Below are 24,278 nucleotides of genomic sequence, written 5' to 3'. Positions count from 1 at the left end.
GTGTGCAGTAGTTGGAAAATGAGCGTTTAACATATCTGATTCCTGCTTTTGCTTGGGCCCTCTTATAAATGCTTGACCTCGCAAGGAATGCCTAATTCTGACTGTGGTTAGGAAAGCTAAAAACATCACATGGTGGATCAGTTTTCTCAGCTGGCTGTTGTGTTGTCTTCTAAACACCTTCAGGTGGTCGTTTCTGAAGCTTGATCTCAGTTCCTCCAGGCCCTTGTGTTTCGCTAGTGCCCCCCCATCCCAGTCCCTGTTCCCCACAACGGTCTCAATGCCAAAAAACTTTTCATTTGTGATTGAGTCTTAAGTTTCTTCAGGTGTTCTTCTTTTGCTGTATTTTCCTTCCATTTTCAGAAGCCAGATTTCTGTTAATTTTAATTTGTTTTTTGAGACTCGCCCTAGTAACAGAATTACACCACAAGATCCATTACTGTCCAATCACATTAGACCCGGAGAATCCGTCCGATCACATTGCACCGCGAAATCCCTTACTGTCCAATCACATTACACCGCCAGACCCAGCTCTTCCTCCGACAAACAGGAAAAACTATTATACCAGCCGCCATACAGAAAAAAATAACACTAAAGACAGCTCAGAATAACATTACATTTGGGCTTTTCTTTTGTAAAGCCATTTATTTTGCCACTTTTTAAAAATGTTTATCAAATATTTTTAGATCCGTGGACCCTTGTAGGTAAGGCTGACGTCAGTGTTGTGAGAAACTGAGCATTCCCGCCAAATTGTGAACTCACGACAGAGTAACATACACTAGTCTTATCCATTAGCGAATACAAACCAGTGCTTGTAGTCGAACTTGGGGATGAATCTCCTCTGTTGTGAAGTAAAAAAACAATAACGCCATCTTCCCTGTTTCTCCTGCAGTCCTGCAAACATTGACAGCACTGGGGCCACAGTCTGGATAGCAGATTTGGCATGCGCAGCTCCACCAATGCCAATGCGGCCTTTAGTTGAGTTGCGTGTGGAAGACCAACTTGTTGATGGCGTACAAGGAGATGGAGAATACATGCTGAAGTTTGACATCAGCCATTATTTGGTAAGTTAGAAGGCAACAATTATAGAAGGGAACAATAAATGTCATACTGGACCATGGGCCAAATATGAGCCAGTGACACTTTTATCTCCTACAAGAGTAAATTGTAGTGTGGTGTACTGTGGTAAAAATACATTCAAGTGTACTGTGGTGTAGCATTGTAAACACATGTTATCGTTAACATGGTAAACATAGGGTTAAATATGGTGAAGTGTAGTATGGTGTAGCATCGTAAAAACATAGTTAAAATGTGGTAAAATCATGTTACATAAACGTGGTACAAATGTGGCAAATGCTTGATAGAAACATATTATAATTATTGTAAAATCATAGACAAAATAAATAAAAGCATGATAAAATGGTAAGTGGTTGAAGGACCTTCCCACCAAGGCCAAGACACATCTGTTCCAACTACCTGTAATACAACAGCCTGATGTCCTGGGCTGCTCAGCACTCCTGCTTTTTGCACCTTATTTAACTGTTTCCTTATTGTCAAGCATACTTATTTATTGTTAGGACTTCTATTGTTTTAATGTTCATTTGCTCCCTTTAGCCTGTATTGTGTGCACTTGTTTCCTCATTGTATTTTGATGTATGTGTATTGTATTTTGTATTGATTGTATAATTGGACTTTTGTAATACTTTGAACTGTGTAAACTGCTAAGTCTGCTAAGAAATAAATAGTAATGATAATCATGTTACAAAAATAGGTAAAGTACAGTATAGTATGGTAAAATCAGGGTATAATATTATAACGTGTAGCATGGTAAATATGCAGTATAGTATATACTATTGCCCTCTTCAACACTTTAATGAATGACTAACTAATATACACTAATGACTGATACACTAATAGATTGTAGGCACTATTATCACTGAAGTACATAGTGTAATGTCACCACTTCTGAGGTATACATAACGTACAATGTAGCATGAATACTAACCTAATATCTATCCATTTATCTCTGAGCCCTGATGGCAAGGATGGATTTAAACCCCTTTTATTAATTAATTTAAGATTGAATGTTGCTGGTTCATAGCTCATTAGAAAGCAGAGACCCAGAGCTTTCAATTGTCATATGTTGTTTGACTCCAGTACACAATATTACACATTACTCACACCATACTATTTTTTTACTATGTTTTTACTACTGTATGTCGCTACTACAACTCTGATTGTATTACTATACACAAAACCATACTTTTTCATGGAATAATAATAGTAATAATAAACATTAGGAGTGTTTATTATTATGGTAGTAGTAGGAAATAATAATGATAACATTAAAAAAAAATGTTTATTGAATATAGTATAAGAATACTTATAGGAAATGGACAAAGGTATGTAGCCTGTATTTCTGATGATGTTTCATAGCACAAAAGCTGTGAAAGGAGTGATTGTTTGAATGGAATAATAATGATGATAATAATAAGATAATTCAAGATCTCATGCAGACTAATAATAAAGATCTTGCAAGAGAACAAGACTGTATGTTTATTAGCCTGTTATGTGACAGATCAGAGATAGACCATGTCTCATAAGCTCTGGCGCCCTCTTGTGATAATAGTGTGGAAGATGTATTACCCGGCACACTTTAAAGCATAATTTACCTTCACCCTCATTGCTTCCGAGCCCGCACTGTCAACTCTCTCTCACACTCACACTCACACTCAAACAGGTCTTAAAACACCATTCTTTCACACACTCTCATCTCTATCTTTCACTCTCCAAAAAATAATAATACAACAATGAGAATGGATAGCTGTTTTTAAAATCATATATTTTGTATGAACAATCTTCTGCAACCCCTCACCTCGTCCTCCTGGGGGACTGAACAATATAAAAATGGACATCAGACAGTGTCAGATGTTTAAAAATAATAATTATAATGATAACAAAAGAAGTAAATAAAAATCAACACTCACACAAAATGGCAAAGAGAGAATCATAGAAAATCAAACAGCTACACAACTGGGACACTGAGCTCTGCCACTTTGCCAGCCTGGGTCATGGGCTGAGTCTCTGTCATGTTGCATTCGAGAGAGTGCTCTGTGGCTGTAAAAGGACACGGAGAGCCCACGCAATGTTCATCTGGGTAGGTCCATATAGTGCTTCTCTCAGCTCATCTGTCAAAGCAGAAACTCTTCTTGTTCAGTTCGGTTTCTGTTCTCTTTAATTAGATTTTTTTTCTCTCATTCCAGGAAGCAACCTGATCTAATTTGTGTCTTGATGGATATCTCTGCCGTTCCTTTGCTGGTGCCTGGTGATGTTTGTCAAGTCGCCCAGATTCGTAGTGAATCAATCGTGCCCCTGCTGTAGTCCGCTGCCCTCTGAATACTTCCACCCGGAACCCCGACCCCCTTCTCCAGCCCGACTGCCAGCCGACTCTTGACTTCTCGAAGCTCACTGTCTGGGGTGGGGAAATCAAAAAGGTTTGCATTTGACGTCCGTTCCCTGTGATGTTGGCTGTGTGCTGTTGTCTGAAAGAGGGGTGTCTTTGCTGGGTGGGAATCCCGGTGCCAGCTGTTGAGTTCCTGGCTCAGAAGGCTCCGATCTCAGTGCCCCAGGAGCGGGCGGCTTTGCCTGCATTGCCTGCGCCCCCACGCTGGGTGCCAGGGGCTGGTGGCACAAAGTGGGTGAAGGGTCTGAAGGACATCTGAGGGCCACAGGGAGCAGGAGCCAGGAGAGGGGAGGAGGTGTGGGTGTCCGAAGATGGCTGGGACAGTCTGTGCCCCACCGGGGATGGCAGGGAGGGGATTCTGCGCAGAGGGGGCGAGGACAGGGGGGCTGCCAGTTGACTGGTGGGCAGGCAACCGATAGGAGCGGAACGGAGGGCAGGGGAGTGGTAGGCGGCCAGCAGGGTGCTGTTGGGGGGTGGAATGTCTCTGCGGGGGAGACGGACATCACACACTGCCCTGGGGAAGGAGGAGGAGGAGGAGGAGGAGGAGGACGAAGAGGAGGAGGGGGAGAGCTGGGGGAAGGCCCAGGGCCAGGGGGTAAAGGGCAGGGCGGCGGGACTCTGCAGGAGGGGATCGAGCTCACTGGCACAGTGGCTGAGGTGGGACACGAGGCGGGCCCCAATGGGGTCCGGGGTCTCCAGTCCCTCCAGGGAGCTCAGGTACCGTACCACCTCGCCCACACACTCCCGGAAACCCAGTGTCCTGTAGTCCACTGCCAGGGCCCGGGCATCAAAGTAGCCTGCCAGGGGGAGAGAGAGAGAGGGTAGAGGAGAGGTCAATACTGAGATAATAACCAAAATATTACTGTGTGATAATTCAGTCTGCATTTGCTTCATGTGCTCAGTGAATGAGCTGCATCGTGTGATCGCTGGTATGGAAGTAAACCGTCTGAGTGGCATTAACCAACAAACTACACAAAGGCGAGGACTAACAAAAGCAAATTCATTTTAAATAAAACCAAGAACCATTTTACTTGATTCTTAAATAACAATTTTGCACTGAGTTTGGACAAGGAAACATTGGCATGGTTGTTGGTTGACTTAAATTGAGTCCAGGCTCTAATTCCACCATCTTTTTCGTGACCTCTCTATAGGTGGCAAATGTCAAGCACCTGGTCTCTGGAAAACTGAAGAGAAATTAAGTTTGGTAAGCAATCTTTCCTTGTTCTCCCTGTAATGTCACCCTTGCAAAACCTATACATCTCTATCTTTTCCTCCCCTCTTCTCTTCCTCTCTCCCTCCCTCTCGAATCCCTTTGTTTCAACCCCATGCCCTCTGTCTCCTGTTCTATGGGATTCTCCTGTCTCTTCCCCTCACTCCCCGTCCTCCCTTCCACTCAATGCACAGCTCTTTCGCACCTCTCTTCCTGCCCTCCTCCCTCTCCCTCCCTCCCTCCCTCTGTCTTTCTCTCCATGGCCTTGCTACTTGGTGTTTGCTCTTCCTCTGAGAACGCGCTCTGGGTGCTGTTCTCATGGGCAGCCCCATTCAGGCAGAGACAAAAACACTTGTTTAAGTTTATGATGATGTAATTGGAGCTTGTGTTACGAATGCTCCCGCACGCATGCACGCACACACACACACACACACACACACACAGGGTCACACACACCTTCACCTCCCTGTACCCTGCATTTAACCCCTGGTTTGCAGGAAAGAGTGAAAAGGAGGGGGGAGATCAAGAGAAGTGGGGATTGGATAGATGCATGGAGAAAGTGTGTGTGTGTGTGTGAGAGAGAGAGGGAAAGGGAGAAGAAGATAGTGATAATCAAAGGAATTATAGAATGACGGAGAAAAGAGGAAGGTATAGGTGGATGGGCATACAGCGAAGAAGAGAGAGAGAGAGAGAGAGAGAGAGAGAGAGAGCAGGGGCTGTGGAGACAGGTGTCTTACCTTTCCCCCCCATGGCATGCAGCAGTTTCAGGTGATCCACCGTCATCTGCAGGATCTCGGCCTTCTCCAGCTTGGAGGAGCCCTGTGGGGAGAGACAGAGTGATCACCCCTTCACACACACACACACGGTATACCCATCCACATCTATACTTGTAAGTGGGGATTATAAACAATTTTGTTGTATTCTGACTAATGATAATATTTGTTAAAAAAATTATGAATATGATAAATAAATAGCCAAGTGAGGACCTGAGCCATGTTTATCCTACAAAGGCAGGAGGATTGTGGGACTGTGACTGAGCATGCAGGGACCCTGAGATCTCCTCACAACCGTGGTTTTCTACTCTGTTTTTTCTCCTTCGGGTCCTGGGAGTTCAGAGCAGGCCCCTTCCCACTGCCATGTTCCCCTCCTACACAGTCTACTGGGAGTCATGCTTTGTTATCAGTGTCTCAGAGGGGGTGTACAGCACACAAAGTGCCCTAATCAGAGAGACGTGCTGTACCTCTCGGTTACAGACAGAACTGTAATCTGGCACTCTGAATCACAGACGGCTTCTCAGGGAAGGACATGCAGACTCAAGACTATCAGTGAGGGATGCGGAGAGCAGATGCTGTCCAGGGCACTGACTGTTGACCTGCAGTCTGTGTCAACTGCACGCTCAACCTCTGACCTCATGTGGAAGGGGCCGTATATAATTGTTGTGATTGTCTGTAATTGCTGACATTTGTCTGATGCAAAGATGTTGGTGCGGTGAGCTAAAATATATTATAGAGCTGACAGAGAAAGCAGACAAAATGCAGATGCACAGATTGGCAGAAATGCAGTGAATACAGATTCCCAGGGAGGCAAATGGGAAGACGCACAGAGACGAATGGACAGACAGCCAGTGTCTACCTGCTTCTCGAAGGCACTGGGGACAAGGCGACGCAGCTCGGACAGGCTGTGGTTGATGCGGTCTCTCCGTCTCTTCTCGATAATCTGGAGGAGAAAACCCAGAATGCAGGGAGCCGGGTGGTGAGCGAGAGAGGAGGGATGTTTTTATAGTGGTGTTGGTATCACTGCCTAATAGTATGTAATAAGCTGACCAACTTACTGTGGGCTTTTTTATGTTCTACTGTCTTTTTTTTTAGTCAGTCTATCTTTAGCTCTGACATCCCTAACATCAGTGTATCTACAACTACAACATAGAAGATATACCCCCCCACCCCGTCTTTATGTTTCAGGTAGAAAACACAGTTGAACACTCACCCCCCTGCGTTTCTTGCGTGCTAATATCTGTGAGGTGCTGCCAGGGGACATGGAACCCGTCACTGGGCTGCTCAGATGGTCAGAGAGACAGACAAGACAGACAGACAGACAGAGAAGAATGACATCAATACAGCTGATCCGTTCAAAGTTATACATTTGCAAACGATTTCCCAGCTGCTCACACACTCACTGACAGACTGGACAGGAAACTGCACTTGGTGGAATTGGCAGTATTGTCTTCTGCACAACCAGCCTAGATTGAACCCTGGCCTCAGGTGTAACTTAAACTGCAAGAGGCGTAACTGCAGTAATATTAGTAGGAGCAGAAGTCACAGTAGGTGTAGCAGTAGTAGGTATAGTAACAGTAGTAGTAGTAGTGCGAGAAAAGCAGTAAGAACAGTCGTAACAAATTGTAATTGATTATGATCTTTTGAAATGAAGAAAAAATGCTTTCATGGTTTTGTCCTGTACCCTGTGGTTCAAAACAAAATACAAAATGTCCCTAAAGCATTATGTGTGTTTAATTATTGTGTACTGTACTAAAAACTGTGCAGAACACTCTATTCTTAGGGTTGCTTTTCTGCTGTCATAGATTAGGTATCCATGTAATTGAGTCGGCTCCCTGGGCGTTTCAACAGTCTATCTTCAAATTGCTAAAAAAAAATAAAAGGTTACTTCAAAACCAGACCCTCCCATACTATAGCCAGAGAAAACCATAGAGGGAGACTTGATCATCTTTAACTTGAAAAAGTCATTCAGTCCCTCAGGGAAAAGTGGCAATTTCAATTGAGAAGAAATCCCCCACCCAATAAATATGCACTGCAGTCACACAACTCGTAATAACCTAGGAATGTACATATACCAAGCTTATGTAAACCTACTTTGATTTGCAATTTGTCAGTCTTGACGACATTTAAATATATTTTTCTTTCTCGCGCAGAAACACTGGTCCTAATGATACTTTTGGAGCAATCTGTTTGTTTGTGGAGTCCTCCAGAAAGGTCAAACTCATGAATAGCTGTGTTGGAAACGACATGAACCACATGTTTGCTTCTTGAACGATAGAATAAATAAATAAACAACCAAAGAAAGACATACAGGCTGGGCAATTGTATTTTTAGATTTGTTAACATACATTTTAAAAGCTGTTTTGAGAAAAACTAAAATACTAGTTAAGCCACAGAGACTTGAGACTTGAGACTTGTTTTGGTCATAGCTGTCATACTATTTTAAAGGCATATATTTGCACAGTGTATTATTGTGTATTAATATTATTATTTTATTATATATTTTTTAAAGAAAACTGACATTAATTAATAATGATCTTCTATAGAGTGAAAGGTTTTTCTAGGGAACTTTGTTTTTTTAATTAATCCCTTCATGCATCACTATGTATAGATGTCCTCTGTTCCCATTGATCCACTGGTGAGCCACTTTCTTATAAACTGAATATGCCACAAACTGAATTTATTAGGACATGGCAGTGTTACAGGAAGTAATGATCTGTTACGTCTTTATGTAATCCAGTCCCCATAAATGTCACAAGAGCTTTTGCTTAACATACTGAAATACACAATGTAGACATGAACATAGTAGCAGCCCTACTCTGTTGTTGTTGTTACTAGTAGTAGCAGTAATAGTACTGCTAGTACAGTAGTAGTACCACTAGTTGTAGGAGCTGTAGTATGATTGGTATTGCACAACTATAAAGTTTATTTTCTTTGTTTTTAGTTTTTTTTTCATTTCTTTAAAACCTTGAAAGCAAAATAAGAAAAAAAAATCAGGCATGCTTTTTTAGGGAGATCAACAAAAACAGATTGTTCATGTTCTGAAGGGGCGCACCCTTGGGAGTCCTAAGTTATAACAGACAAACTTCAAAATACAAGTTGGTTAGCTGCCCTATCTTGTAGTCAGCATCTCTGCGCAATGAAAGCAAACTCAGACAGGATGCTTCTTTGAACGGCAGGAGGTTCCAGTTACGGCACAGAGAGGCGCGCTGCATAGTGTCAGTGGAGCCGAGCTCAGAGTGCGCTTGGAAGTGACTGATCGCCAGGAACAGGCAGACTTTCAGGGCTTTTTTTATAACTCCAGAACATTTATCTCCCCATTTGCTGAAAGTCCAGTGCCAATCTAGCAAGAGATACAATGTAGATATAGAAAAATGAAAACAAGCTAATGATTAAAAAATAAAACTAGGTGGAATTTACAATGGAAATAGATACCCTGGAGCCAAGAAGTTAATCTGAGCGTCCCTGTTCAGTGTCACCCACACACCTGTATCAAAGTTAGACCTTGATTGTGTTGACAGATCACTCTGTACTTAACACTGCGCTACTGAGAGCGTGAGTGGATCATGACTGGCCCTAAAAGATGTGAAATAAGTCAACTGTAAATACCAAATTAAGGCACCGAACTAACTGTTTGTTTTGGAAAGTAAGCCGGAGTTTGTCTTTGTATGGCCAAAGTTAGTTTTGGACTGGAGCAAAATGCTTTGAATTTCACTCTATTCATTGTTGAGTAATGTGCATTAGCTGAATTGTTTAATTTTTTTGTTGTTTTCTAAAAGTCCTGCATGAGGTGATGTCCAAATGTTTTTTTAATGCATATGTTCTCTGATTTTCCTTCAGGTTATTTTTTTAGCTAACAGGAGCTGATCTTGGGTTTGCCAACACTAAGTGAGGGCATCTAAAACAACTGCCCCGCTGCACCCATTAAGCATTCGGATCCTGACTCGGTGCCGGTGAAAGAGCCTCGAAAGGGACAAATTCAGCCTGACACACATCCAAGGGTCACATTCACAAAACATACTGCCCTGGTAAGTTGGATCGCAGCTCTGTTATAAGGCATCATAATTGATATAACATTCATCTTTATGAATGCAGATATAGAGTAACAGGCATATTTCTAATACTGACAGTCATCCCTTTTATGAAAATGAAAAGAAGAACCACAGCGGGGAAGAAAATACAATACAAACATGTTCCCCTATAACCATACATCATAAAAGGCCCAAGATAATGATTTCACAAATGAAAAACAGACATTTCCATATGAATTTATATACTTTATAGATGTTTATGTATATATATAAGTATCTGGAGCCGGTGTGTGGCAGGGCATCTCTCACCAGTAGCTGTCCTCCTGTCCAACGTCAATCAGCTCATCGGGGTCGGTCTCCGGGGAGCTGTATTCGTGGGGTCTCTTCATGGCCGAGCCGCCTCTGTCCCACGTTGACAGAGTGACTGACAGACTGACGGACGCTCACACTGCTTGTCCCCGGGGCTCTTCTGGTAGTGTGTGGCTGGGTTCAGGCGGGATAGGGCTCCTCTCCACTGCAGCCCAAGCCCACCCCCCGAAACAGGGGACCCTGTCAAGGCCGACCTTCTCTCTCGCTGTCTCTCTCTCTCTGTCTCCGGGGGTGCGCGCCCTCTGATTCTTTTTGTCCTTAGCTCAGTCAGTGGCAGTGTTTCTGTTGCCCCCCTCTGTCTCTGTCCCCCTCTCTCTGTCTCTGTCCCCCTCTCTCTGTCTCTGTCCCTCTCTCTGTCTCCGTCTCTTTGTTTCAGAAAGTCCTCAGTTGTGTTTTTTTTCTTATTTTCTGTTAAACCACCCCTGGCTTCCTGTTTGCTGTGTTCAGATCCTCATGGATTGCCCCCAATGCTCACTGCCCAAAAGATGTTGAACCCTAAGCTGTCCCCAACCCCTGCCTCTTTCTGTCTCTCTGTTGATCTACTGTATCCGTAAGTTGTTTCTCTCTCTCCAGGTCTCTTGTTCTCCTATTCTCTCTCTCTCTCTCTCTCTCTCTCTCTCTCTCTAGGTCACTCTGTTGCTGGCTCTCCCTGTCAGAGATTATTTAGCAGCCAGATTCTGACTAAACTCTTCTTGGGTACTTTGGCAGAGTTGCCACTTTTGGCTCCCTCCCACACTCCCTCCCTCACTCCCTCCTTCCCCCCCACCCCCCACCCCCACCCCTTCTCTCTCTCACTTCTGCCTCCTTCCCTTTCAATTGGTCTTTGCACTCTCTCTCTCTCTCTCTCTCTCTCTCTCTCTCCTCTTTGCCTCCCTCCCAACCTCTCCCTCTTTTCCTCCTTCTCTCTCTACTTGTCTCCTTCCCTTTTAATTAGTCTCTCACTCTTTCCTTCTCCTTTCCCCTCCTGCGCCTTCTGTTCTTTGCTCCTTGGGGAAGGAGAGAGCGCATTGGCAGTTCACACCACAACATGTACACCTGACACTGAACCCTCCAGCCACCAGTGCTAGTCTGAGACAGTGTGGAACACAGCACTCACCTGTCAATCACTTTTCTACTGAGAATTGCCCAGCTGAAAATATATTCTGCACAGGAGTCTGATGAGTCACTTTCTACATCTCTCTCTCTCACTCATTCTCTCTCTCTCTCTCGCTCGGTCTGTCCCTTATTGCTAGAGGCAAACACTCACCACAGAAATCCTGTACAAATCCAAATAGAGGAAGTGCAAGGATGTTTGTAGGGAAAGTCCTAAGATAATTTCAGCAATCCAGTTTGGATGTTTTTCCAGTCTGTCCTTCATTCAGTCATTCCACTTATTCTGCATCCCTTAACGTCCCCTTAGAACATACACACATATGTACTCGCACATACATGCACACGTACACACGTGTTCACAAAAGCTAAAGTGTTTTTTGTTGTTCAGCGATGTCAGTCTCTCTCTGTTCATAAAATAATAATAGAGTGGGTTGAATCCTCAGTCACAGTTATCGCGCAGTTCTGGCCTGAGCAAAAGTCAATTGGTCTAGTTTTTCCACAGGTCCACGTTACCATATATATATATATATATATATAGGTGTTTGTGCCTACTCAATTTTAGGCTTAGTGTTGTGTCACAGCCAGATTATCTCTGGAGGGGTATCTCATTAGTGCTCTGAGTGGCCCAGGCTGGAGAGAGCAGTCCATATGGTCCAGCAGCACAGTGTAAAATTCAGTGCCCCTATTTTTTTGCTTTATGTTAATAATATATATTTTTGTAAAACGTACAAATCACTTAAATACTAAAATCGTCGAAGAGAGTGTGAGAACACAGATCCTCTGTGACTTGATAAGACACAGTAACACCCCACCCTTACACCCACCTCCACCCCACAGCACCCCACCACCCTCCACACTCTCAAATGTATCTCCATAAGCAACCCCCCCCCAACCCTGCCTCACTCACACATCGCTCAGGCCCTAACCCTCCCAATCTCGCTACCACTCAGCGCCTAGGCCTGCTGTTACCGTGGGAACTGCCTTCGCAAAGGTTTCCATGGTAATGGGAGCCCCAGGCGCCTGCCGACGGGCTGTCGTCAGGGGGCATTGGCAGCTGCCACTCTGCCACCCTGTCACCAAGACACATCCTGTCTGTCACACCAAGGGCCAGGGACATAGCTTGGGTACACACACACACACACACACACACACACACACACACACACACACACACACACACACACACACACACACACACACACACACACACACACACACACACACACACACACACACACACACACACACACACACACACACACACACACACACACACACACACACACACACACACACACACACACACACACACACACACACACACATGATGAGGGCTGGTCAGCAGGAGGTACTTGGTTCAAGCCCCTGTGTGTGTGTTTATGTAAACACATACACACCCACAGTTATATTGCCTCTGGAACAGTACACAGCAATTCAAAAGAATACATATGTGCACACACACTGTCACATGTTCACAGAACCGCACACTCAAACACACACACGCACACTGCACCAGGCGGGAATCCTAAAACAACCCCGAACCCCTTCTAAACTCACACTAAGCGCGAAACTCTTTAATTCCAACAAGCGTTTGATTTTTAAGCACATCTGAAGTGACAAACTTTAAATCCCACACTATGAGCTGACATTTATTTATGTATAGTGATTTATGTTTTTAATGCTTTTCTTGTTGGATGGGTGTGTGCCTCTGTGTCTTGTGTTTGTATTTGCAGTCGGTGGCACTATAGATGCAGGGCAATATTGTATAAAGAGTTATAAAGTATTGTATTGTCTTATTATTAGTATTGCCAGCCTCCTGTCTCTAGCCAGGCATTCCCCAGCACCTCCAGATGCCTCCAGGTCATATTCCATGCATTGCTTGGAAAGTTGTTGTCATGTAATAGACTTCAGTGCAGAATGTCTCCCGATGCTAATGCTGTAAGTAGTCTACAGACTACTGTCCCATCACCACCTGCAGAATGCAGCCTGAACCAACCTCATAACCTCTCCCAAGCTTTCTCTCTGTCTCTGAAATGAACTGAGAAAATAAAGACTACCCCAAACCAAGGGCAATGTTCAGATGCCCCCTTTTGTATGTATGTGCCGGATTGTATGTGCATGTGTGTGTTCTTGTCTGCATGTGTGTAAGGTTGCATCTGTGTATGTGAATTAAGGTGAGACTGAATAAATGTTAAAAGACTCCAGCCATTTCAGATGTGAAAACTGCCTAACAAATCAGTAGTTATTTAGTATCAAATGAAATAGGGCTCGTTTGCATCTTCATAAAAAGGCTTAGGCAGGGTTAATGTGCAAGAACCCCTTCCTCCCCCCCTCCACCCCCTTTCCCCTCTTTTCTTAACAAGAGTCTGGATCTCATTTCTCTCCTCTGTCAAAGACTAACTGAAAGAGGACAAGAAAGAGCCATTTGTGATGTCAGAGCTTCATAATTTCTCTGTTGTTATTTTTAACATTCTCAACTTCAAAGCCTCCCTTTCTTGTGCCTTCCGATGGGCGACTGCACTTATTTTTCTTTGGTGATATTTTTTTTATTATTATTATCTGTGCCCCCCCACCCCCAACAAAACAGGAGAGGGAAAAACTAAGAGAACAATAAACAGCCAAATAGGGGGGAAAAAACAACATTGAAAAAATATAAATAGATATAAAATAGATTATAAAAACTGGAAGAAAGAAAAAATTGAAAAAAGCAAGGGAGAGGGAGAGAAAGAGAGAGAGAGAGAACAAACAAAAACCTGGCAAAGAATAAAGGCAAACGTCTGAAACACTTTTCTCGTTTTGGCCACTTCAATCCTCTGCTCTCTCCTCCCTCTCTTCCCACAACAAGGCGACTTCCACAGTCGAAATTAGCAGGCCCATATTTCTACTAGCGAAATACAGAATAGTGTTTTTAATTATTGTATTTTTTTGGTGGGGGGGGGGTGCTTGAGAAAAAAAGAGAAGAACTCAGTGATTCAATTTTCTTTGCTTCATTTATTTATTTATTTATTTATAAAAAAAGCCTTTCCTGAGATGAGGAATCACGCAAAAAAAAAAAAAAGATCAACTGCACTGGGAACGTTTTTTCCCTGTTCCTGAAGAGCTATCGCTTCAGCAATGTGAGGAATGTTTGGTCACCCTTCAGAGTTAAGCAGGGGTAATATTATGAGAGAGTGATAGGCCAATGCTACTAATCAAAAACAAAGAACGACTGTCGCCACTTCTCAAATTCCTTGCCGTGCCTGAAGCAAAAACAAATAACCATCAAAACAGAAATCAAGACATGTGTCGAAAGGGAATCATCAACACACTACAACTCAACTCTTTTATTGATTTCTTTTTTTTTCCTGTACTGAGGCATCTGGGACACTCACGTTCTTTCATCAAGGTATTAGCTATTTTCCAACAGCAATGCTCTGTTACAGTAAGAGATAATGATAGCAATATCACCCACACATCACCCGGTGAACAGCGCCCCACTACAAATTAGATTCAAGTGTCCCAGTGGAGATTATAAGATTTAAGAGTATGAAATAACTGAAAGCTAGCAAATATTGAAAGTATTAAAACAGTGAAGATGTGGGTTCCTATTAAGCTGTAGGGGGTTTTCCATGGCATGATAACTGCTGAAGTTAGCAATGGAAATCAGACCCCATTCATTGTTACCCACAATACATTTGCACGATCATTTCTTCCTATGGGTCTAGTACATTGCATTTCCCATTGTTAGCTTACACCAGCTCTTCATGGTTTACCATAATCCCACTGTCCTTTACTACACTTTACTGTACTTGTACTGTTGTACAGTGTTAGAAGGGATTGCAAAGGAATTTGAGTCATTATAGGGTTTATGAGCTGCAGGTTCCTGTATATAAACCCGCACATGGAGTTAATATACTATAAAACAATGCATATTGGTGCACTTTTATTTGTTGCATTCTGCTACAATTTGTACAACAGCCCAGAATACGGAAACTAATATTGTCATAGAGTTGATTCAGTTATTTTATAAGAAGAGGGCTTGGGTGAGTCTCTTTTTTGTGTTCAGGACACAATTGTTTCATGTACAGTGTGTCACCTTTACCTGTTGTGTTACTTGTATTTGTATACAAGCTAAATTCACTCTCAGCTCTCTGTACACTCTGTGATTTTGTAATTATAATTATTATTCAAGCCACCTGAGGCACTTATTACAGCTCAGTTGTTGTTGCCAATTGAAATATTTTCCTTCAGATATAATGTCTTCTCATAAGACTATGTCTGTGATTGTAAAAATAAAATGCCGTATTTGCTGTCACTGGGGACTTTCCTCACTGCACACACACACACACACACACCCCCCATGTAGTAAACTGCAGGGCGCTGATTGCCAGGATATGCACTTATTTGTGTCCACATATCAGTTTCTCGTTTTCAAACAGGGGTCTTAAATGTGCCCCTAAGACGAATAAATCTGTCACTTAGTCTTTTTCCCACCGCACTTCAAACCACGGAGAGAGGACGGCCACGCCTTATCGGGTCCCAGAAACTGCCCTCTTTCTCACCTCCCCCCCCCAAGCACACTGCCGTCTGCACAGCAAGACACCTCGTTAAGTACGACCACACTGTATGGCTGCCTCATTAATCCGTCAGTGTTCTCGGCTCGGCTAATGCCTGGCTTTGACTGAGTGAGAGAGGAAAGGGTAGAGGGAGGGGAGGGAGAGGGTCCATGAGACAAAGACGGCGAGGGAGCAAGAGAAACAGAAGGGACTTAAAGGGGTGGTGTGGGGAGGGGGGGGCAGGAAGGCATTGAGCATAACAGAAAGGATGTACGAGGGAAAGAAACAGTGAGAAAAGTAGAGAGAGAGAATGAAAGTTTGTGTGGTACAAACTTCCAGGTTACTGGAGATTCTGATTCCAAAGGGAAATTTCCAAAACCTTCCTATTAATAATTTATCCCAAAATAATGTGCTAACCAAGGCAAGGGCCGGAAAAGTGTGGGAGTGATTGGGCAACTGGCCTGTTTGCTGGCCCTTGGTTTCTCCCTCTCCTCTTGCTGTTTCAGTGTCTGCCATTCTAGCCTCCTTTCCGGGCAGTGTGTGCGTGTGTGTGCGTGTGTGTGTGCGTGTGTGTGTGTGTGTGCGTGTGTGTGTGTGTGTGTGAAGAGGGCAGCCGTTGTTGGCTGAGCCTGCTGGCAGCTCCTGATGGATGGATCCATTCTGAAGGTCTGAAAGAGCGGAAGCCAGGGACTGTGTGTCTCAGTTCTCCTATCTGCCCCCAATCTGTCTGCCTGCTCTGCCTCTCTGCCCAGGCCAATCTGGGACAACCAGACACACGCAGTCCAGCTGAGCCAAAACACACACAAACACACACACACACGCACATACACACACATTGCCGCTGCCCACTACCACTGTTCTGGCAAACGCACAGAAGCCCTGCTCTGCCACTGTGGCTCCAGTCTCTCGTTTTGTTTTTTTGTTTTTTATTTGCATTTTCTCCCCTCAGTATTCCAAGAATGGGATTTCTCCTGCTTATCGATGGACAGCACCAGCTCAGTGTAATCAGGTCAAGTGTATCAGGGCAATTTGTTCTACAGGTCCTATCATAAGGCTGCGGATTGCCTGGAAATAAACAACAATAACAACAATAATAGAAAAAAGAAGAAAACAGGATAATTATTTTATACCCATGGCAACTTCCAGTTCGTGGCTCAGTCCCGTTCAGAGAAGAAAGAGAGAAAGAGAGTTGTTTATCCAGCCTGCATACACAAGCTCATACCAGGCTCCCAAAAGATAAATAAAAGAGGGTAGAAGCCAAACGAGAGGAAGCAGAAAAGCCTCTTTGTGGCCTTAAGCGAGGTCCCTTTCAAGCCTTTTCCCACAGAGCAGACCCCCTCAATCTGGCCTGACTGCGGTAACTTTCGCTGGTGCCTGGGTCCAGACAGAATGGGTCGGCCCCACTAGGCCACAGGCAGGCATTGTCAGTCACCACGGAAACCAGAGTCTTCATGTTAGACATGTTTTTCTGTTTGTTTTCTTTTTCATGTCTTTAATGTGGCACAGGGAATGCTTCCCCCCTATACCCCTCATACATTTTTTTTCTTTCTTTTTTGAAGACTGTCATTTGTAAAAGTTGTTTAGTAAGAGACAGGCCCTATCTTTGTCGTGGTGTTGTGGCTGTTTTTTTCTTCTGTATTTCTTTTTTAACTTTACTTTATGAGGTTTTGGCACACACTGTAGTTTTTCAGGGTTAAAACAAACACAAAAAAAACACAACCACGCAACTCTAAAACAACAAAACCTATACCCCAGAGGATTTCTTCGTTCCCACGCTAAGACAATTTTCTTCTCAAGATTAAATGAACACCAACAACAGAAAGGAAGAAAGAGAGAAACAAAAAGAAAGAAAAAAAAATCTGGTTATAATTCTGGTCCCCAAACCAAAAAAGGATGCCCCAAAGACACCGAAAGAGGAAAACAAAACGAAAAAAAAAACAAGAACTGTTACTATTTTTAAAATTCAGAAAAATGCAACCCAGTGCCACGATTCAAAGGAATTGAAGCACAATGTTAATCAGTTCATTCTGACTCAAATTTTTAACCACATCACAAGGGAGGGGGGCGGGGGAAGGGGGGGATCTTTTATAGGCCAAACAGAAAAAAAAGAAGAATAAAAATAAATCTGTCTGTCTTTGTGGCCCACACTAAATTGCAGTTATTTGTACTTTTTACTTTTGTTTTAAATTTGGTCGATGTTTGTCACACAGATTCCTGGAGATTGTAAGCCCAGGGGGATTCAGGGCTTTTTCTAAGGATTAGAAAAGGTGAGCAGTAGAAACAGAGAACAGGATATTTCTCACTGATCCTGTTACTTAAATCAGGGCTGCATGGCCTGTGCTTACTTCCTGAAATATTATCACAGAGCAGCACTTCTGCAAACAGCAGCCTTGGTTCTTAATGCACATGTTTTTGCACTGTTTTCTCACGTGCTTATAACCCAAGAGAGACATGCAGTCCTAATGTCACTTTCTGTTGTTACTTCTAGTAGTAGTGGTAGTAATATTAGCAGTTTTGTTAATTTATTTATGTATTGAGCTGATAGCCCTTTATTCAAAGTCAAATCTAATTGCCCTTAACACACAAGCTATGAAAAGTGATATAGTGTGAAAGTTGGAGTGGTTTTTAAACTTGTAAAACAACATAACGTGAGTTGTCCGCATATTAGTATAAAGGTAATAAAAATGCAGTACATGCATGTAAAGAAGCAATGGCAGGTGATGTGTCGTATTAGAACACTATGTTAGAATATTGAGTAATAACAACATACAAATATATGTATTAATGAAAACAAAAAACACACCAATAAAGTCACTGTTAGCTCCAAAAATGAACCACCCAGTTATTATTTTATTTACAGATTACAGTTTTAATTTCCCTGTCACGACAAATAATGTGAGTCAAGCACTAGTGGTTACAGTAGCAAAACAGCAAACCCAACAGTATCTTTTGGGCGCACTAATTAGACCATAGGACCATGACAATATATTGTAAGAGTCTTCTTACATAGCAGCTAATTTTAGAACTCCAAGAATGGTATTGTGACGGGGGGGTTAGGGCTGTTGGTTGTTAATGTCAAGGTTTACAGTTTTAAACAAACTTTATTTATTCTCTCTCACTCCCTTTATCCAACTGGTGCAAATTATTGTTTTGGTGTTGAATTATGTATTCCCCTTTGAGAGGTTCATTTATGGTCGGGTAATTACTTTACTGAAAAGGGTGAGGGATTGAGAGAGTGTGTGAGAAAGTCTTGATGAGATGTGACATTTTTTTTTTTCTCTCTCTTTTCCTGTGAGGAAGTGTGCTGTGAGAGCGGGGTGGCAGCGGGTGAGAAGTGAATGGGGACAAATGAGTCTTGGTGAGGGCTGTCAGTCTGCGGCGGGCCTGCATGATAGCAGGGGATTATGGGTTTGGAGCAGTACCGCCAGGCTGCTATGTTTGAATTTAATTATAACGATGTTCAGCTGTAATTACAGTGTGGATGGAGCGGCAGCCGAAGCAGAGGCAGCAGTGCGCCGTACTGCACAGCCCTGGCAGCCGCAAGCCCCTGCGCTCCGTTCACATGGACATTTTTCCCTCTCGCAGCTCTCTCTCACTCTGGGGAGGGAGCTGCTGCATACTTTCCGCCAGTGGCGTCAAACAGCAGAGACATGTTTTAAAACGGGACTCTAGTTTCCCCTCATTGCCTCTCTGGTTTCTGGTTTTGTGTGTTTTGAAACAGTGTTTTGCCCTGCAGCGAATATGCTGTTGTTTTTTGTTTGCTAGTTTGTTTGCCTGTTTTGTCATCGTGTTGGTGATCCCGAATTGAAACAAATGAATCCTGTTAAATAAATAAATACAGACATACATAAATAAATACCCCACAGAAGATATCAGTGTCCATTACTGAGGTTTATCTCTGGTCTCTCCCAAAGCTCGGATGGTGAATTCTGCTACTTGTGCTTGTTAAACTCATTCTTCTTGGTAGAGGCAGTACGTGCTGGCCTCTTCAAAGCTTACTCCAACAGCAGCCTCAACGGTAAACTAAGCAGCGCTCCAGACAGGGTTTCTGTAGAGGGTATTTTTCACTGCTCTCTTGCATGGAAACAAGCACTTCAAAGGCTAAATCGAATGGCGCTGCAAATGATACTGGCAAAGGCATTTCTGCGCTTAGTTTTGATGTGGTGTTTCAGCAAGTTCAGTCACAGAGGCTTAAGGGAGAGAGGAATGTGTGTGTCAGAGCTGCGAGAGGCTGTGTGATATAGGAGATGGAGGTGGGGGGGGTCCTGGGTTTAATGACTCCCGTGCAGAGGGAAACCCAGACAATAAAGAGGGGCTCTCTTCACAACATATACTGCAGGAAGTTTGTGGCCACAAGGGCTTAAATTATTATTATTTTCACATTCTAAATATAAAATAATAAAAGGCTGACGTGTTTATTTCTGGCAGCAATCAGCCTTTCAAAGAAGGGGAAAGAAAAAAGAAGGCGAGGAAGAAGAAATAGAAGATGAAGAAGAAGAAGAAGGAGTAGGAGAAAAAAACAAAACCTTACAAAAAAAAATCCAAATGTAAATTAAGAGGTAATTACAGAGGATTGGGCTCTCAAACTAGAGATTTCCCCCTCTGCTGTAACCACAGACGAAAGTGCTGTCTTCAAACTGGAAAAGGGCGCCCATCCTATTAACATCCTGCTGGTTGGTTGGTTCACAGCCCACCCCCCCTCCACATCCTCCCCATCGCAGAACTCTGTCACGCCAGATCAATGAGAGAGGACCATGTTGGGAACAAAATCATATATATATATTTGGATTCTGAAATTAATCAGAAGTTTCATTGAAGTTATGCATTCAAGGAGAGAGGAGGGGTAGCAAAGAAGTTCTATTGAATTTTAACAAGGCTTTGTCAGACTAGGGGGTTTGCTGTCTCCAGATCCCCCCCACCAAAAAAATAATAATAATATTCTACACATTTTTTGTGTGTGTGCACTTTATATAATTGGGCATTTTGACTGAACTGCCTAAATTCAATAAAACTCAGAGAATATTAAAATGGATAGAGCAAACTGTGCATAAGGACTCTGCAATTAATTGTGAATGAAGTGAGGCTCCAAGACTCCTATATTATTATTATTATTATTATTCTTGTTGTAATAAAGCTTTCAAATGAGTGTGAGAGGCAGGTGGACAGTTGACGTACGTGTATTGTTAGGAGTCAGCTGATGTTGAGGGTGAGGGTCAGGGGTCAGGGTGAGGGTGGAACTGGAATTTGTGATCAGGTTCAAGGGGCCGGGGAAGCATGTTGTTGGGGTTGTTGTTGGATTTAGTCAGGCAGACGGTTAGGGTTCCGAGTTGCATTTGGGCGTAGGGTTATGGTTTGATTTGGGTTTTGGGTTATATGGTATATATGCCTATATACATTTCAGAAAAGAGATATAAGACTGTGTCTGTGTCTGCCGCTTGCCTGAATTATAACTCTGTGGTTTTGTGTACTGCAGCGCAAGTAACCGCACCATCTTTGTGCAGCACAAGTTTACCATGGGAAAATTTTTAAACAAATAAGCAGCCCTGCGACCCCTTTATAAGGCTTCTGAATGTGATGGATTGTTATGTGGGTGCGGCACACAGGAACTCTACGTTTACTTTTCTCAGTCCAACAGACAAAAAAAAAAGAAAAAAGTTTTCTTTAAGCACAAAGCAAATAAACATGTATCCGCTGCGGACAATGCGGGCAAATGCCGATTCTGTAGCTGTGCTGAATGGGCCTTGTGAGGGACAGGCCATTGTACACTGCCGATCAATCGCCGCCTGTACAATGGGGGAGAAGCCTGTATTTCACTGCACACGTCAGCACGCCGGGCAGCCTTGTTCACTGCCTTTCTCACTGTAAGTCTTAATGATGTGAGATCACATTTCATCCCCCACTTTTTTTTCCCAAAAATAACAAACACACTTTTATAAAGTGATGCAATACTCTTGCAATATTAAAGCAGAGAAATACAATTTGTGCACAACTTCCCATTGAACTGTGCAGTACTGTGATAATAAACATGGTAAATGTCTTCCAACTTTATTACTGTTTTATCTGTCTATCTATTTATTAACTTATTTGTTAGGCTGACCACTTACAGGGCGACTCCCTTGCAGCAAAACTTAGAAAGTAACGACTTGTTACATCAAGATACAGCAAAACCCAGTTACATAATAGGAAGTGGTTTTCACAATCAAATGCAGAATGACACTTCATGTAATTTGTTATAGTACAGCAAAATATCGAAAAGAAGGTGCAGGACAACAATACGATAGGCTTGAGTAGCACAGAATATTGTTGGTTTGTACAGAATACATTTATGTATAATCTGTTTCTATGGAATGGGTTTTTATGTTTCTGTCATGAATAATTAATTCGCACAACTTCACCACTATCCTCAACAGTCCTCAGCACCATTAAGGGACAGGGGGTGTTATAAGAACCTGTAATGAGTTTTAAGTACAGGAAAACATAGACAACTGTATTCTAAAAGTACACTACTGGTCTTATACCGTATGTGAAGATTGTGCACTTTGTATTGGCTTGATTGATGTGTAGGGTTCTGTGTTCCTTCAGCATGGATGGAGGTTTACTGTGAGGCCTTGTGCATCTACCAATGCCATAACACACTATCAATATGCCACACCTCTGGCAGTGAGGCACAGTAGTCCCAGGAGAATAGCACAGAAAACACGTCACAGCCCTGCGCAGAGTCTTGACCTCAATTCCACCAAACGCCTCTGGGGTGAACTGCAGCAGGCCGCTCAGGAAATGAGCAACTTGTAACAGTGCTGCCGTAGGAACTGTCACTGGTTACAGCATTGCATGTACTTTCGCCTACTAAAACAAATATTGTGAAAAGTTTTTTTTTTAAGCATTTTAATTTTGTTATTTTTCTTTATGCAGTCAGAGACGCCAATACTTTTGGTATAAATTCAGATTTCTCTATCTATCCCCATTTCAGAGATCTGGCTCCCTCTGCTGGAGCCACCTTGGAATGGACCCACCACAAATAAAAAGTAGCCTCCTGTACATTTTTATCATAACTATAACCATTGAACCAGTTTTGTCATTCTGTTATTCTGTCTCTTTCTATTAATTTGTCCATATATATGCAGTACAGATAAACAAACAACTAAGTTACCATATAGCATGTTGGGTCAAATGTACTGTACTGTAGGCCAGTACTTTACAAAACAGAAATACGAAACCAATTTATACAGCAATATTAATGCAAACACTACTTTATGGCATCCCACAGGTTTAAAAGTTGAAGTACAGTATAACATTTGGCATAAAGTTATTTTAAATGTTATACAGTACCTTAGTGTAGATCTTGTGACTATGTTTATTTATTTATTTATTTATTTATTGTCAGATGCACTTATCCAGGGCAGTTGATACAAATCAATACAAAATTGAATGTAAGAATTACAGTAGTATAATCAATACAAAGTACAAAGCATTGCAAAAGTATAGTTAATTAATAGAGATTATAATGCATCCTAGTTCAGTTACAGACATGATGCAGTTAAGTCTTAGGTATGTGAAAAAGAGAGGGTGTCACAGTAAATCACAGTAAAATACAAGCAGAACTAACAATACACAAGTAAGCAGGAGCATAAGGAAGTATAGTTATATAAAGTGTGAAATTACAAGAGTGCTGAACAGCTCGGGAGAATAAGAAGCTATATTACAAGTACTGTCTGAATAGTGTGGTCAGGGACTCTGCTGTCCTGACCTCAGTGGAAAGGTTGAAAAGGAGTGGGCTCTGGAGGAGCAGGAATGGAGAGCAGGTGAAGTTAATCTGACGAGCAGCCGAGTTCTGGATGAGCTGGAGCGGGCAGGTAGCAAATGCAGGCAGACTAGCCAGGAGGGAGCTGCAGTAATCCAGGCCAGAGAGAACCAGAGTTCAGGTCGGTTTGTCGGTGAGGAAGGAGCAGATTCTGCGTATGTTGCTCAGGAAGAATTGTCAGGTACGTGTCAGCGTGGTGATGGTGGGAGTAGGATAGGGGGAGGTGGTCAATGGTTACTCTAAGATTCTTAGAGGATGATGAGGGAGAGAGAGTGGTAGATTTAAATTGAGAGATCAGTAGATTGTGAGCAGGAGAAGGGAAAGAAGAGCAGAGCACATTTAGAAAGGTTGAGGTGATGTGAGTGCTTCCAGGAGGAAATAGCAAACAGACTGGAAGAGATGCAAGAGGGGATGAGGTGTCAGAAGATGAAAAAGACAGGAAGAACTGGGCATCATCTGCATAGAAGGTAGAAGGTAAAAACTGTTGACAGCACACGTGGGTTGCATTATGCAGTTATCCAAATTAAATTGTATTTAATAAGGGTTTCAGTTCATAAAATGAATGGATATTTGCATTTAATTAACATGAATTTAACAGATTTAAACATTTATTTAAAGTGGTGTATTAGAAGAGCAGTTGCATGTTTTGCAACTGAAGAGTTAAAAATGAACTTTCTTAGAGACAGACTAGATTTTGCATTAACAATTGCAGAAGGGTTGGGGACCAAGTTTGCATAAAGACAATAGCTGGGTACAGCTCTCGTTCAGAAACTGGTTTTGCCAGTCAAACTTGCAGACACTCAGGAGTTGGGTATAACTGTTGTTTGCCTGCCTGCATAAATAACAAAGGAATCCTGAAACAAATGGTAACTCCTGCTCAGAAATTGGTCAATCAAGAAAACATATCTCCAATCCATTTGTGTGTCTAACTTACACCAATATCAAATGATTGTGGGTGATAGATCAGACCCTCCCAGGTCCCACCAAGTGCATTGTGTGCCCTCCCA

At 42.7% G+C, this 24,278-nt stretch overlaps 1 protein-coding gene across 1 annotated transcript; it reads right to left on the bottom strand.

Moving 5' to 3' along the window:
• Nucleotides 1–2,820: 2,820 nt before the first annotated feature.
• heyl (hes related family bHLH transcription factor with YRPW motif like) lies at nt 2,821–10,547 on the bottom strand. The gene is made up of 5 exons (XM_066717264.1): nt 9,784–10,547; nt 6,657–6,723; nt 6,303–6,386; nt 5,408–5,489; nt 2,821–4,257 (listed from the first exon to the last, which is right to left on the bottom strand). The coding sequence occupies exons 1-5, from the start codon at nt 9,861–9,863 to the stop codon at nt 3,599–3,601; spliced, it is 972 nt and encodes a 323-aa protein (XP_066573361.1). The 5' UTR covers nt 9,864–10,547; the 3' UTR covers nt 2,821–3,598.
• Between the last annotated feature and the right edge of the window lie 13,731 nt (nt 10,548–24,278).

This window comes from Amia ocellicauda, chromosome 11 (genome assembly GCF_036373705.1).
Source record: "Amia ocellicauda isolate fAmiCal2 chromosome 11, fAmiCal2.hap1, whole genome shotgun sequence".
Classification (NCBI taxonomy): domain Eukaryota; kingdom Metazoa; phylum Chordata; class Actinopteri; order Amiiformes; family Amiidae; genus Amia; species Amia ocellicauda.
Note: the sequence above shows the minus strand (reverse complement) of the source record. Positions and strands in the feature narration are given on the sequence as shown.

Bases quoted from the DNA above. Each gene is read 5' to 3' on its own strand.
- heyl (XM_066717264.1), bottom strand. From the start codon at position 9,863: ATGAAGAGACCCCACGAATACAGCTCCCCGGAGACCGACCCCGATGAG. The intron at 6,724-9,783 runs GTGAGAGATGCC...CCATCTGAGCAG, and splicing joins GGACAGGAGGACAGCTACTG to CCCAGTGACGGGTTCCATGT. The intron at 5,490-6,302 runs GTAGACACTGGC...CTCTCCCCACAG, and splicing joins CCAGTGCCTTCGAGAAGCAG to GGCTCCTCCAAGCTGGAGAA.